Raw genomic sequence first — 17,074 nt, 5'->3', positions numbered from 1 at the left:
CCATGGTCAATGGTGCAGGGTTTCAGATGTGTTTTTCATTTTGGAACCCCTGGTCACAGCATTTGGAGCTGCTTGGGATTAACAAGTGTACTAACATTACTCCAAGCAAGTGGGTTAAACCTGCTTAATCCACTAATTAGATGCATTAAGTGGACTTACTTTGGTATACTGCAGTGAAGGGAATACATCACACTTGTGAAAAAAAGTACTGCAGATGGCTGGATTCCTATATTTTTCTTTCTTCTGTGGGACTTTAATTTCTAAGCGACTTTCCTTTTGCATAAAATAGCACATTTACCGTGATCATTTTCACTGTGGTTGCATCGTATGCTTGGTTCAGTCGTCAAGATATTGATGTCCCTGCAAACTGCTATTTGAAACATGCATGCCATACTGCCTGTGTCCAGAACTAACTGTGTTACAGAAATAACTTCCTGATAAACCTTGCTTCATATGTACAGTTAGTTGGTGGGTTAAGGATCCAAGAAAAAAAAAAAAAAATGTAATGGCCACAATTAGAACACAATCAGCTGCTATGGTTGCTATCCATTTTTATCTAGTCGCCACCTGCACAACAATGAATAGTGTAGCTTCATCTAATACATGAGCTTACTTTTATATTCATGTTCATGGAGCAACTCGAAAAATAAAGGAGGTAAGGGGAAGTGCAGAGATCTATAAATTAGAGACTCTCCGATGCATGTTTCTTTCAGATGTCACCTTCAAATGTTCTCTCATACAAATGAGGGCATGGCCTTTGTCCCTTTGTCTTTCATCTATGCCGGCTTTCCCTAAGTGTGACAGATTGTTGCTGGTTGCTAAGGGACCACCAGCTCTCTTCTTCCACTCAGCAGCTTTTAAGGTCTGCCTCCTTTGTGGGAGGTCTAACATGCATAACATTGCTGTATTTTTTCATGTCCACTACACGCAGAAATACATGTCTACTATTTGACCTCATAACCTAGGCTGTTTGTCTCCTACTATCTGCACTGTTGATAGCTCTGTATGTACATTTTTATTTCCTTTTGGGAGCTTTGTACCATTCACAGGACCAAGATGCATTGCTTTTTCTTCCTGTTGCTTTGATTGGTTTTCAAAGACAATTAATTATTTAAAAATCCAGAGCGAAACTTTATTATCGGCCAGTGGTCACCACAGCTATTAATGACTTACTTCATGTAATTTCATATGAGGAGCCAACTTAAGTCAAATCTTGTACTATGCAATTCCTTCTCTCATACGTAATTTAATAAATATGTTTTAAGAAACAAACTACATACATAAGAGGTTGCTTTGTGTCTGTAAACAATACCAATTATTATTTGAGTATTAGCACAAGATGTTTTTTGAAACCCAGAATTCTTACTATCATATCAAGTTGCTTTAAACTGTGGAGTACAGTATTTTGGCATTTTACTTTGAGCAAGAAGTTACAAAAGAGCCACACCAAAAACATTCTGGCAGCTCCACATGAAACGAATCTAAAGCTAAACACCAGACTTATCAAAATGTCTATGCCAACCAAGCTCATGGAAATGCAATTTAAGACTTATATTTAACTGCCGGCACATGTGCATCAAATATTATCGGCTTTATTAAATGATGTACATTTATAGGTTCTTTCATTATTACTTCCTTGTTTCATTAGGTGCTTTCCTTCACGCTGAGATTATAATTCAAGCAATATGAGGTAGAGGGAAAGGGAATGTGAAATCTATGTGCGATTGTTAGAGTTAGATTTACACTAGACTTAAACTGTTAAGAACATTGCCAAAATGTAGTTTCCTTCTATTTTTAGGTTTATTTATTTAAGGACCTGATAAGAATATATAGTGTATTTAAGATTCTATAGTGACTAGCAATGCAGTCTCAGAAGAGCATTGTGGTTGTTTCTACATTGGTGACAATAAAACAAGTGAATTGTTGTTATAATTATCTTTCTTTTGGTTCCAAACCTGCTTACAGAATCCCGTAGAAATCCTGTTGGGAAAATAATTGTATGTGATCGTAAAATTTACGACACAGACTGAAAGTGAAGCAGAAAACATTGGTTGTTTTCTGAACAGGCTTTATAAAATAAGAACATTTTGTAGGATAACTTCCTTGTACATGTTGAAGCATTCATGTGCTAGATCAGCAGCTGAAATTCACATTCAATGTGGCTTAAAAATAATTTCCCTTTGGGAAAAAAAATTGGGTCAGACATTGTGTCTGAACAGTAACTGTATCCGTTTGAAGTGGGTGAAATGGAAATTGTGACAAGGTGAGTTTAAGGTTTTGACATCGTACTGCAATCCCTCCTCAACCCTCAAACAGTGGAAAGATGTCTTAGGGCAGATCAGTCCTATCCTCAAATGATTTGCTTATTTTAATTTTCTCAAGACATTCATCTTGATGGTTACAGTGCACACATGCTCTTGGTAGGCCTGTTTGTACATTGCCGAGTTCTTTTTAAATATGTTTTATTTGTTTGTCCATGCAAGTGTTGGTACTACAGGAAATACATATTCACATAGCCGTGGAATGTGAAGAACCTTTGCTGCACTTTTTGCAGGGGCTCAATCGATCCTTTAAAATGTCAGCTTAGTCTCTGAGGGCTGTAAGCTGTGCCAAGAGGTGCAGGAGTCCTACTGCCATCTGAGAGGAACAGCCCTTTATTCCTGGAATGTTTAACCTTCGTGGCATTTCAAGTTTTCCTTTTTTCCTTGAACATTTCTTCCACCCTGATTGTGGATTTGGTGGGGTCTAAAGGGGTTGTGCAAATAAAGTAACATGAGGTAATAGGATTGAACTTGGTTAGGAAAGAGAGGACCAAGTTGGAAAAATGCAAGTGTGATAAGTAAAATTAGGAAACTGAAAAGCATTTAGAAAGAGCGGGAGCTCCACAATTTTGCTGTGTTTTTGGTTGTTATTTAAAATCCTGCTTTGCAAAAGAGACTGATAATTGTGAAGTGGTGCTGTATTGACAGTTCAGAAGATCCACAAAGTCTGATGATATGTAAAGTATGACTGTATAATTAATTCAAGTTGCTAAAACTTCTGCATTCTGAATAACTGTTTATATGGACTTTTTAAGAGAGTTGGGCAACACGTGATAATATGTGATGAATTGATAATGTGGGATTTGTTATATTCATTTTCTGCTACAGAAATGCCATTCTGATAGTAGGACCCACAGTGCATGAATCTATTTATAACGTATACCTTTAAATTAAAAAAAAAAAAAAAAAATATATATATATATATATATATATATATATATATATATACACTCACCTAAAGGATTATTAGGAACACCTGTTCAATTTCTCATTAATGCAATTATCTAACCAACCAATCACATGGCAGTTGCTTCAATGCATTTAGGGGTGTGGTCCTGGTCAAGACAATCTCCTGAACTCCAAACTGAATGTCTGAATGGGAAAGAAAGGTGATTTAAGCAATTTTGAGCGTGGCATGGTTGTTGGTGCCAGACGGGCCGGTCTGAGTATTTCACAATCTGCTCAGTTACTGGGATTTTCACGCACAACCATTTCTAGGGTTTACAAAGAATGGTGTGAAAAGGGAAAAACATCCAGTATGCGGCAGTCCTGTGGGCGAAAATGCCTTGTTGATGCTAGAGGTCAGAGGAGAATGGGCCGACTGATTCAAGCTGATAGAAGAGCAACTTTGACTGAAATAACCACTCGTTACAACCGAGGTATGCAGCAAAGCATTTGTGAAGCCACAACACGTACAACCTTGAGGCGGATGGGCTACAATAGCAGAAGACCCCACCGGGTACCACTCATCTCCACTACAAATAGGAAAAAGAGGCTACAATTTGCACAAGCTCACCAAATTTGGACAGTTGAAGACTGGAAAAATGTTGCCTGGTCTGATGAGTCTCGATTTCTGTTGAGACATTCAGATGGTAGAGTCAGAATTTGGCGTAAACAGAATGAGAACATGGATCCATCATGCCTTGTTACCACTGTGCAGGCTGGTGGTGGTGGTGTAATGGTGTGGGGGATGTTTTCTTGGCACACTTTAGGCCCCTTAGTGCCAGTTGGGCATCGTTTAAATGCCACGGCCTACCTGAGCATTGTTTCTGACCATGTCCATCCCTTTATGACCACCATGTACCCATCCTCTGATGGCTACTTCCAGCAGGATAAAGCACCATGTCACAAAGGTCGAATCATTTCAAATTGGTTTCTTGAACATGACAATGAGTTCACTGTACTAAACTGGCCCCCACAGTCACCAGATCTCAACCCAATAGAGCATCTTTGGGATGTGGTGGAACGGGAGCTTCGTGCCCTGGATGTGCATCCCACAAATCTCCATCAACCGCAAGATGCTATCCTATCAATATGGGCCAACATTTCTAAAGAATGCTTTCAGCACCTTGTTGAATCAATGCCACGTAGAATTAAGGCAGTTCTGAAGGCGAAAGGGGGTCAAACACAGTATTAGTATGGTGTTCCTAATAATCCTTTAGGTGAGTGTATATATATATATATATATATATATATATATTTAGATGCTTATTACATTGTATTTTTAATGCAGAGCTGGTGTAGATTGGATTGAAATGTAATTATCCATCATAATACACATAATAAGAAAAACATTGTACTATTTTTTCATAGCTCAGGGTTTGTACAGTCAACCAACAGATACATGATAGCCTAGATAGTACTGAAGTTATGAGATATAAACTCAATACTTCTCAGAAGGTGGGAACATCTGAAATGTTAAAACGATTTCAGGATTAGGTGTTTCTTTTGATAGCCATGGAATCTGTCTTTCTCGTCTTCGCATTCATCTTTGCAGCCGTTTTTTAGATCAACAAAGAACACAAAGAATGTGTCGGACTGTGAAGATCATCAGGGTTGGAAAAAACAGGAAATTAAACTACTCTCTACTTACATGTCTATTAAGGACTCTATTTATTTTGCTGAAAAAGGATACGGCTTTCATTACAAAGACCTCAGTTCATTTCTTCCCCCCTTTTGTCAGGAAACAAACCCCCAGGTTCCCAACTGACTAAGAGTTTAATTTAATGTTTGTTTTAAAGAAACCAACAGGGAGTTAAATCAGTTTTTTTTTTGTGTAGATTTTTAAAAAATATTTTAATTTAATGTACCACTCATGTAAGCTGGTTATAAAGAGAAGGCATTCTCTTGTCTCTAGCACATATAATACTGAAGGAAAAGTACATCCCGGCAAAACAATTAAATAAACTTATTTCAAGGCTTATGTGTTCTTATTTAACCACTGCATAACTGAAATGTTTATGATTTTTGTGTTTCCAGAGAAAAGATGATTTTTGAATTATGTGCAATATTGGGGAAAAAATGATAATTTTAATAGGACTCAATCTAGCAATGTTTATCTGAAGAACAAACCAATATACCTGCATATGGGATGAATGAATGCTTCAGCCTTAGTATAAATCATGTAATTATAGTATTATAGCTTTTGTGCTTCCTATGATATGTAATGACAGCTTTGTACCATCCAATCAATGGTAAAAGCCTTGTGGTTCACACCTTCAAAACCTGTGGTTCTGAACCCTGGACTTGGGTGGGGAACCGATGCCCGAACCCTAAATTGCTTAATTGAAAAAATAATTTGCATAATCAGAGCTTATCAGAGTTTAATATCTTTAAACAGTTTGGAGATTCCCCAGTTTTATAACGTGAGCCAAACAATTTAAGTGTCAAATTAAGCTAAATCATATTTCAATGAAGCTTGGAGTTGAGAGCTCAGTTGGGACAAAAACCAGCAAGACCGTGTGCCTCAAGGACCAGTCCTAAACCAGATTAGATGGCTTCCCTTACTCTTCACTCTCCTGTGTTGCAGATTCATTGCCTTATTCCCTGGCAGAAGAGCGCTCTGTAGACCCCAGGCTAGAGAACCTCTATGTAAAGGATCACGGGGTACCTCCAGAGCCCCAGTCTGATGCCAACTACCAGCAGCAGCAGAGTGAACCCGCCCCTCCGGCCGCCCTGCAGTCCCCCAGGCCAGTCCAAGGCAACCAGGAGGACAGGTTGAGAAGACTGGAGGAGACTGTGGAGAACCTCAACATGATGCTCGATATGGTCAAAGTTCAGGTGTGCATTGGTACACTACCATACACCTCGGGAGACCGAGACCTTGTCAACAGCGAGTGTCAGTGAGGGTCCTTTAAAAAAGCTGCCATTTTTAATGTCCCCTTGTATGTGCATTTGTTTTTGTCACTTGTGTCACAGAACGGTGACCTGCTATCTCGAGTCAAGTACCTGGAGTCCTGTGAGTGTCGGCGTCTGACTTGTTCCTGGGAGGGAAGAGAGATTGAGGAGGGGATCACCTGGCAGATAGATCAGCGCTCCTGTGTTTGTGTGAAGGGGAGGGTGCAGTGTACAGATTTGGATGGTGAGTAGTAAATGGGATTTATACATTTTCTCTCTCATTTGCAGTTATTTGTGAGCAACAATTAATTTAGTGACAGTGTTATGGGGTTAACAAACTTTGAATTGTTTGTTACTAACAATATGGGTAGCGGTAGACAGATAAATAGATCGATAGACTGGCAAACAGACGGACAGATAGAGATAGCTATATAGAGCTGTGTATCTTTAGGTTCAATACAATAACATGGTTTACTTGGTACACATAATGCAATATTACATGTATCACTAAAGAAACAAGAATATGCGTTCATCTTTTTTATTGTTCTCTTCCAACAAAACTTACCAAATCATTTTTTTAATAAAATGAAGACACACCATCAAATATCCACACTAACTAGTGAAATCTTAAAACCATCATGACCACATTTCCTCTATTCATTATACCCTGAGAATCTATGAACCAATTTACAAATCAATTCAAAATAAATTGTGCATGGGAATTAACGTCTGTGTTTTAATCCAGCATGGAGGAATGCTATTTTCAATACATTTAATCTATAATAAACCATAATATAAGCCTGTAATTTGTACTGATATAATTTAAGTTCTAGTTTAATGTACATTATTTTACTATTTTAATTAGCTATTTCAGATATGCTCCTACAAAAATAAATTCCATAAATTGAGTGAATTGTCAAAGTATAATTTTGTGCAGGTACTACTGTTGGTTGAACCCAAAGTATAGAGTTCATACCACTTCATTATGTGTACTGCTGAGTTTCAAACATTCAAATTTGGTGGCTTTATTCATATGTCAGGTTTTTGTTTCTGTATTCGGGTGTGTATATATATATATATATATATATATATATATATATATATATATATATATATATAATTGTTCTTCATAAAAAATACATGTTTTGCAAAATTATATCCTAAGATAAAAAACAAGACAAATATGCATTGTTTAGCATGGCAGTGTCCCAACAATTAAGTGAACTTTTATAACCATGGCCTGATCTGGGTCAGTCTTACAGAGTCTGTCAAACTGCTGCCGAAAGCAATATGATGAAGAACATGTGGGTTCAGACGTTTAATAAAATACCCTAGTTCTAAATAGTGGGAGACTGTTTATCTTTTAAAACTGAACACACGTTTGCGTTCAGTTAGCATTTCATGGTGAATAGCTCAAACAGCAGTACATTTTGTTTGTCTGAAAAGGAGGTTATAAGGTGATAACTGTGAATCCTGTCCCGTAGCTGGGAAAATGGGTCGATTAACAGCCAGCTAATGTGATTTAATGTTGTTGGAATACATGCATTCATCTTGGTAGATGTTTGCAGTCCTTTTGTATGTCTGGTCTGGAACTGATACAGAAAGCTGACGAAAAGAGTGTAGTCACTCTTTATAGACCCAAACTGTCATCGTTTCTGGATCGTGGTTCAACCTGCCTACTCCAGATGCATTATGTTCTGAACAGTCTGGTCTTCTTCTAGATCCCTGTGTTTCCAGTCCTTGCCTTAATGGGGGCGTGTGCCAGACTTTGACCTCTGACACTGGGCAGTTCCCCTCAGGATTTAGATGCAAGTGCCCACCTACTTCATTTGGGCGCTTATGTGAAAAGTCGCTGACTCAGGTACGGCAGTCTGGCCCTGCCTCAATGTTATATATTAGATTTCCTTGTAGTAGCCTGTAGTGCTGTAGATGTCTGTTAGACTTGTCTGTCTAGATCCGCTGGAAACGTACGCTGTATAGACCTTACTCACATATGGTTCGATTCTCCCATTGTAGCAGTGTTCAGTGTTAATATTCTTCAGTAAATTGTATTTGTACATTTTGCATGCCTTCTTAGCTCCTGTCCGCACAGTTCTTGAAATGGGATTGAATGTGGTTACTGAAACTGCATTTTAAATATATATCCAGTTGAATTTGAGGCTGCTCTATAACTATTTATTATACCCACGATCCCATTCTGTTGTGACAGAAGTTAAATGGTTTCTTGTGGTGTACTAAATATAGATCTTTTAGTGGGAACAAAGGAACTGTATTTCTCCTTCTGGCATGTGTTGAATCCTGCTGAGTAAGGTCTATAGACTTCATATTGTTTTCATTACATCATGCTGTTTTGGTGAGAAGCTTGTCTCATTAAAAATAAAAAATCACATTCATAACATTGACGGTTTACATGTTGGGTCATATTTAACAGGGTGTTGGCCTGCATATAAGACATTCGTATCTTGTTTCCAAACACACAAAAGCAAAGTGACTGAATTGTGATATGGCCCAATTTGTATCTGTGACGACTGCGCTTCTTTCTTTGTCTTCGCTTCTGTGTGTCTACTTGTTCTGTGTTCATCAATACTTGCCTTAGTTTAGTTTTTCATGAATCCTCATTATCACCAAACACGCTGATTCATCTTTAACCTGTTTGTGGACTATCTAGGTAACTAATAATGGCGTTCTTGTCCATATGATTTTTACAAAATCAACATAGAAGCTGTTCATCATTGACTTTCTTGCAGTCTGAATCTTTTACCCTCAGCCAAACCCATGTTTTTCTTTAGAGTGTTTGTATACCAACATTCACATATTTTCTTTTATATATAAATTGAATCAAAGGCAACCTGCATATTGTGTGCCTATCCTTTAGGCTTGTTCAATGCCAAAGATGGAAGGCCACTGTAGATGTAAACTGGAGCCGGTGAGGCGCTGGTTTTACAATGGCCTCTCGAGGGCATGTGAGGAGTTCTTTTACAGTGGCTGTGGTGGAAACGGCAACAATTTCGAGAGCCTGGAGGCTTGCATGCAGCGTTGCTTGCTGGGGGCCTGCTGTTTCCGCGAGCCCAAACTTTCAGGCTCGGCGATAGGATTCGACCAGGAGGGCTATGACAGATATGGGTACAACGCATCCAGTCTGGACCGTAATGGAAAAAAGAGAGAGGCTGCAAACCTGGATCGCTTTGGCCCTGCTTTGTTTGGCCTGAATGGACAAATCATTAGCGGGTTGAGTGACGGGAGGTTATTCGATAAATATGGGTTTGATTGCCAGGGGTATAACCGAGAGGGTTTCCATATGGGCGCTGGCTTTAATCTGACTGGATACAACAGCAAAGGGGAATACGACGGGCGTTCTGAGTTCAGCTCTGATGGGTTTGACCAGCAAGGATTCAACAGGGCTTCCTTTGACTGCAAAGGCCTGGACACACATGGGTTTAACTACCTGGGTTTGTTCGTTGGCTTTACCTACCACTGTGAGTACCTGCCTCTCTCTCAGTGCCAGCATCGCAGTCAGGACGGTCTCAGCAGGGAAATGGTCAGCTTCTCCCCTGGTAAGCATTGCGCGGACGTGGCCTGCGGAGACGGATGCGGTTGCTCCTTTGAAGGACGCACCTATCGGTTTGGGGAGTCGTTCGAATCTGGCTGTGAAGTCTGTCTGTGTAGCTACACCGGTGCCGTGGAATGTAGTTGCCGGCATCTGACACAGCGCAAGGAAGTGAGAGACATGACCCTGGCAGAGAGGGAGACTTACCAGCAGGCCGTGAAGATGCTTTACTCCAAACGAGGTATTTCTCAGATGTTGTATAAAATAATCCCTTTTGTGTACTCTTCCGAAGAAGTGGGTGGGTAGCCTAACTCTTAGGGATAAAGATTTTGTGTAAAGGAAATATCACAACATTAATCAGATAATCACTTTTGTGTCTTCCTAACAAATACTCCAACAAATTGCATGCATTTTGTTTGTTTTTTATTTATTAATGTATGTATTTATATTTATTTTTGTGTAATGTATCACACATTATTACCATTTGTTAGATTTTTGATTTTTACATTTAAGTGGGATAAATAACAATCTGTTTTCACAACACACGTTAGAAATAATTTATTGTAGCTATTCTATGACATCAGAATGATGCTGTTGATAATCTATTCCAATACATTATAATTCCCCTATAGTAAGAGTGAGCCTATCTATATGACTGAAAATCTAGTTATTAAATGACTGAAAAATCTAGTTTTTAAATGAGTGTAGCTGCAGATGTTACATAATTATACCTCTGCAATGAGTTATTTGCTGTCATATACAAATGTCAGTATTATTGGGTTATGGCGGTACCTTCTAACACCATGTATATCAACATGTTACATGTCTGACTACCACTAACATTATAGCAACAGCTAGACTAACATATCTTCTGTTCTCTAATTAAACTAGGGTGTTTTGCAGGGGCCCGATTTGCTGTTCCAGGCAACGTAAATCCTATTGGGACACATTTTAGTTTCCAATATTGTACACACAGACAGCAGCCAATATTTAACAGCATGAAAATGAAATGAAATAACTCAACTAAATCTTGGTGAAGGAATGTAAACAATTCTTGACTCGCATGAGACCTGTATTTTCTTACCTCTCAATTAACATTTTTCTTGCACCCCCCTGCTCCCCCACTGACTTTTCTTTTCTAACTTTGCTGTGATATGTTCAGGTGTTTGGGAAGACTTTGCTAGAATACGGGCCGAATACGTACCCCAGGCCAATGGACAGTATACCTTTCTCCCTTGGCACCGCTACTTCCTTAAAACGCTAGAGAGAGAGTTGCAGAGAGTGTCCTCCTGCGAAGTTTCCATCCCATACTTCGAATGGACTGTGGATGCGGGTTCTCTGGCGACCTCTGCCATTTGGCAAGCCAATGTCTTTGGCGGCAACGGGGAGCACAAGACAGACTGCGTTTCGCATCACCCTTTTCAGCACAAAACCGGGTGGTCACCTTGCCTCCGCAGGAAGTTCAACACATCAGTGGCTTTGCCTGACGCCATCAACATACAACTCATTCTGGCTGAGGAGGACTTCCATCAGTTCTCCCTTCGCATACAGGCCATCTCAGGGCTCTTCCACCTTTGGGTAGGCGGAAACATGGCATCTTTGTTCAGTGCCTATGATCCTATATTTTGGTCTCATTATGCCTTCATGGATAATCTCTGGATGCAATGGCAGGAGCTCAGACTAGATGGGCTTTCCAGCTACCCGGTGGAATTGAGGTACGTGAAAATGAAACCTTTCGACATTGCTCCAGATGACATAATGCTCTCCCAGCAGCAGCTCTGTACCATGTATGTGCCAGTTACACTTGGCACCCCTTGCAACCTCACCACGTCCCACAAGCTGTCGGGCTTTAACAAAGAAAGGTACAACGGCTTTCGCCCCCCGGGTTACCAGAGAAATGGCGACAACAGAGACTGCCTTAATTGGAGAGCAAGGAATGACCATCGGGGAATGTATGACAAAAAGGGCTTCAACATGCAGGGGTATGACCGCTCTGGATTCGATCAGATGGGCTGGGACCAGTACGGTTTTGGAAGGGATAACTATGACCGGGACTATTTCGATCACGATGGCTATGACATTTCTGGCTACAACCGCTATGGGTTTAACCGATTGAACATTACGTCATTTGGGGTAAGACCGGATGGGACTTTTACTGCTTCTGTACATGGAGAAGATGTAGAAAAACTCTTTGAGAATGGATATAACAAGTATGGCTATGATATGTTTGGTTTCGATCACAATGGATTCGATGTGTTTGGATTCCGCACTGATGGTTATGATAAGGATGGCTGTAACTTTTATTTCCAGGGTCCTCATTACATGAGATTTTATTTCTTCATACAGCTGCAGATAAAAATGCTTGGACCAGAAATATTATCCAGAATTAAGCGCATTTGTCCTAGTATAACTCCTTTGCCAGAAGACTGGCTGGTGCAGAACTGGATGGCTTTAGATGCTCATGAAAGCCTATCACTGATACGCCTTATTGAGCAGAACTGGGCAATGCAACATCCCTTTGATGGGGATTTCATACCAAACATCTCCTCAGTGAAGGAAGATGGAATTTGGCTTCCAGTCACTCCAGACCTCAGGTAATACAGCTGCTTTTAAGTTAGGACCAGTGATTATAATCAATACGTTTATTAGGAAATGTGTGACATTTCATATAAGATAAAGACTAATCTATATTGCTTTTAAAACAGAAGAAAAAGTTACAACCTTAATTAAAACAGAGCTTTCACAGTAGACTGCTTTTGAAAGATTCTTAATTCTTCAACTCTGAGAAGGATTTCTTGTACTGTATCATTGTGCCCAATATTATGTATATGTATAGACTTGTGGGTAGCCAGCTGTTGAAGTTTAGTTTTTATATCTGTGTTTCATTACCTTCAATGTTCATTTGACTTATTTATTTTAGATGTGTTTTAATATTCAATACATGTTACCAATTCATATATGTTTATATAAATACAACCTGGGATTGCAACTGCAGTTTTCTCAGCCTTCAAAATAGTGACATAGTTCACTGTGACCCAGTTTAAATACCTAGACCTATTTCCTTCAGAGCTTTGACAATCTCTCTTTTGTTACTTTGTTTTTGTTGTTGTGTTTTTTTTTTGTTTTTTGTTTTTTAGATTTTGCTTTGAGTTGCACTGGTTTTCAGGGTGCCCAATAGGTACAGCTCCCCTGGCTTGTCCAGACCTTTGCAAGACTGCCCAGTGTGCAGGCTACCCAGAGGCAGAGTGTCGTGTCCATAACTGCGGATCCTGCTTTACCGAGTGGTATGAGAGAGAGACTGACAGCCATGTCATGTGTCAGGGTTGGTGACCAGGGAGAAATGCTGACTTTGCCTGAGGGTTCATGCTTTAAGGCTAGTGCGTGTGCCATTCTGCGTCCTCTTCCTCAATATGGTATGGCTTCAGACTCCAGCCAGATTAGCACACACAACATCATTGCCTAAGTAGCCAGGTCATTTTGTTTTAATGTGTTTACCATTTTCCATTTCTGACTGAGAGAAGTGATGTTTATGTACATTTACAAGGAAATAACAACTATGCAGTCATATTCTGTTGATGAACTGTTAATGAACTGCATTCATCCCATTCTCTAAGAGAGGGGATTGTAGAATTACAGTGATTATGCTGTTTTTTTTATTGTTTCATTTGTTCCCACACTTTCCCCTTACGAAACTGTTCTTAATTGTTGCATCCCTCGACATTTTTATATTGTAGTTTTTTCTGTCATATTTATTTTATTTCAATTTTTTAGAAAATTGTTTTTATTGGTGTCATTAAGACACTTATCAGTTTGTTGTTTTTAATAGGATATTCAACCTGTTGACTATATATACTTCATGCTGTACTACAAATTGAGATTTCTAAACCATTATCATAACTTGATACGACCACAGTAACTTAGCCTGATTTTAGGGAAACATAGTATTGGCCATTTACAAACATTTCGGGCAATAAATATCTTTAATACGATGATATGCTCTCTGCATTATACAAGTTACAAGAGTCTAGAGACTTTGTGTTTTATTGAACGCCATATGGACACATGGATTCTGTCCAAAACCCAAGGAATGAAAATTACTTTTTTAATGGACTGCTTGCCTAAAAATGCGCAAAAGTAACACCACTTTGCATTTGCTTTCTTAATGTTTTTAAATGCATGGTCAGGGCTCTGCCTCTGTTGCCCCTGCAGCAACCAAGGACATATTTCTTATCCTTTTACATTGCTTTCACTATTGCATGAACAGCTGTTGCAAATTATTGCAAACCTGTTTCCTTTGGTGAACAATAAAGCAAAACGATAATGAGTTAAGTAGTTGTTTATTTTATTTATTATTATTATAATTATTTGTAATATTATTTCTGCATTATCTCCCTGCATGCCTGTTTGTTTATCTGTCTTGCTTCTCTGAGGGTTTTGTGCAAGTGCATGTTTGTCCTGTTTGACACTGACTAGTAAATGCTTAATTAACCCACTCTGTATTCTTTTGCAGATCATGAGCTCTATAACGTTGTCCCTCAATCAGCTAAACGTATTGGTCATAAAATGTCTTGCATCTAGTAACGTCTCTATAATAAGCCAAGACAATTTGACAGTTTTTATATTAACACCACTCTACAATATAGCCTAATATAATTTGAGATACAAAATAAGTGATGTATTAATGACATGCCGATCCTGTTGTGAGTATAGAATTGATGGGCTCACATTATCTGTCTGAACTGACTCTAATAGCTCTGCATCGTGGTAGACTATGGCCTATATCAAAACAAGTTACCACACCCCATTCGCTATGGCTTTTTACTGTGATTTAACTGATTAATCCCAGACCTTTATTTGGACTCAAGTTAATTTACTTGGTAGCCTTTTCAGTCTCTGATGCAAACATATTTTTGTTTGTTTGCAAATATATCTTGGACATTCAAAGATCATTTTGGTAAAATTATATGAATTGCCAAATTCTCTTTGGCACAGGAAATCCAAAAGATTTAAATATCAGTTGTTTGTGGTAGAAGCATTCTTTAAAAAGTGATTTTAAACCAATATCCTGTTGGCAGGGAGGACTTTAACATACTGGGACATCTTCTAGAGGAATAACTAGTGAATCGAGCAAGGGTGGCATATTAAACACTTACTTATAATGTGTCTGTTACTCTACTCATCTTTTGGGCATCTAGTCTGGTCAGAGATTGGTTGGATGTAGTGCTGCAGGGCAGTGCCTCAACAAAATATTTAGGTGAAAGATGCAGGATCCTGAATTACAAAAAAATGTCAAGTATATGTATATAAAAGTAATTCATTTTAGGATTTAGATTCTAGTCTGTTTTCTGTTTATCATTTGACGTTTGTTTTTAATTGACCGCAACATCTCCTGTTCTTCTCTGTATGCTGGTGGGCAGGTGTTTCTGTTTATAGTGTGAGTCTGTAAACAGTTGTGTTAGTACCTGCTATGCGCACACACATTACAGACCGGATTGATTTGAAGTGCATTTACAAAAGCAATAACTGGACTGAAACGTGCTGCCGTTCCTTAACATCCAAATGAAAAGCATGTGCTCGTATTGTTATTGGCAGTTGATTGTGGAGTATGGAGCCAGATGTTTTCCCTGATGACAAAGTGAAATATACATCCAATCCCTTAGGCCTGCAGTGCTGGCTGCAGCCCGTTGTATTATCGTTCAACTTCATCTGTTCTGACTTTGCTTTCAGACCTCTGACTAGTCTCAAGTACAAGGGACATTCTGAGAGGGGAACTGATAATGATGTTTTACTCTTTTGTTCTGAAACTTAAACTACATACAATAAGTTGCATATAACAACAGACAGAATAGAACTAAATGCTTTCCTACTCAAACCCTCTCTAGTTTTGTGTCTCATTATATTTGGCATGACTGAATATGGGGGCACACCCTTAGTGTGTGGCTGCCTAATCTGTAAACCAGCACCACACATACAGTATAGAGTCCAAAAGTAAATTCACAAATAGATATTCAGAGGTGTAGGATAAAGTGTTTGTAACCTGACTTTTGTGTAGTCCTTCATTCATATTCAATATTTTGAATTTCTACAAAACCTAAAAACTATTATTTGCAAAAAGTGCATTACAAAACAGTGCATCGCCCACCCCATGTTTTTTTTTTTTTTTCATTTCAAAACATGTTTTGTCAAGCCTGATACAACAGATACCTCACACAGAAAACCATCGGAATAAATTGATAACATATGAGGAAATAAACTGGCTCGGTTTTTATGCACGTGTTCCACTGAGTAATTGTATGATTGCTAAAATGAGCCCATATCTCTTTCAAGCTAATAACATCTGCACAGCCTTAAACAATGACTGATAAATGTGCTTACGTTTTTCCTGCATATTTATAGAAGTATTCAGAGATGAGAAGAGTTATGCTAAAGGTTTTATGCTGTGTGTTCCTGTTTGATTGTGGTATGTAAACAGTAGTGCATACATAATAGTAGTGTTATATATGTCTGTGAAAGTATCAGATCGTTTTATTTATATTTGAAGCACTGGAAATGTAGTGTTTAATCCATTTTGAAGAGCTCCAAGAACTTTTGAAAGTTTTCCACAGTAAATTTGTATAGTAATCTGGCAGCTTTCCTAAGGTTTTACTGTGGTGATATTGTTTCTTTCTGTGTGCTTTGCCTTATAAAACTATGGTTTTATAAGGGATCATGGACATTTTAGTTTTCTTTTTGCTTTGTTTTTCCAAATGGTTTAATTTTCTTGAAAAATTTCAATGTGAACAATTATTTTATAATTTTGTAAATATTGTTTATTAGCTATTCCTTTGAATTCCTACTGTATTCTACTATGCTCAGTTATAAGTAATGCAGCTCTTAACTCAAAACTAACAATCTTTTCCAATTTATAACGAACATACAACAATCTACTGATTTGTTACTTCTTAGTTTTTGCGGAAAAGTACAAATTATGATACGAGCACTGAAGCGTTTTTGTTATTTTCTTTAAGTTGACATTTGTGTTAGAACTGAACGAAAGTCGCCTGACCTGGGAGTGACAGACTCTAAATCTTATACATTTTATCGGCCTTGATCTGTGGACCTCCAGAGATTTAGTCTTTCATCCTTTAAGAGTTTTTTTTTTTTCTTTCTCTCCTCCATGATTAATGCTTTACTTTATTTTTTGTATTAATAACACAAGTTTTTGTTGATTTCAAAGTGTTCTGTTACAACTCTATGAAGGGCACTATACAAAATACAGATGGATTGATCGATTGATTTATATACAGTGTACAATGCGCTGCTCCGGAGCAGGTTGAAAGCTACCAGAATTTAAGGTGAAATTAATTATGAGAGAGCGATAAGAAGCACA

General features: G+C 38.4%; 2 protein-coding genes across 2 annotated transcripts in view; both read left to right on the top strand.

Annotated features, from left to right (window-relative positions):
- kcp (kielin cysteine rich BMP regulator) overlaps positions 1-17,074 on the top strand; it is a 74,660-nt gene that overhangs the window by 11,194 nt on the left and 46,392 nt on the right. The window contains exons 5-6 of the mRNA XM_066705175.1: positions 5,851-6,101; positions 6,240-6,402. Of these exons, the coding sequence (XP_066561272.1) occupies positions 5,851-6,101; positions 6,240-6,402 (414 nt within the window). The remainder of the gene's footprint in view (positions 1-5,850; positions 6,102-6,239; positions 6,403-17,074) is intronic.
- Positions 9,408-14,557, top strand: LOC136750261 (uncharacterized). Its single transcript, XM_066705176.1, has 3 exons — positions 9,408-9,946; positions 10,868-12,299; positions 12,843-14,557. Exons 1-3 carry the CDS (start codon positions 9,457-9,459, stop codon positions 13,033-13,035), a joined length of 2,115 nt encoding a protein of 704 aa, XP_066561273.1. The 5' UTR covers positions 9,408-9,456; the 3' UTR covers positions 13,036-14,557.

The sequence above is a fragment of the Amia ocellicauda genome, chromosome 5, assembly GCF_036373705.1.
Source record: "Amia ocellicauda isolate fAmiCal2 chromosome 5, fAmiCal2.hap1, whole genome shotgun sequence".
NCBI classification, from domain to species: domain Eukaryota; kingdom Metazoa; phylum Chordata; class Actinopteri; order Amiiformes; family Amiidae; genus Amia; species Amia ocellicauda.
This window is presented reverse-complemented; position numbering and strand designations above follow the sequence as displayed.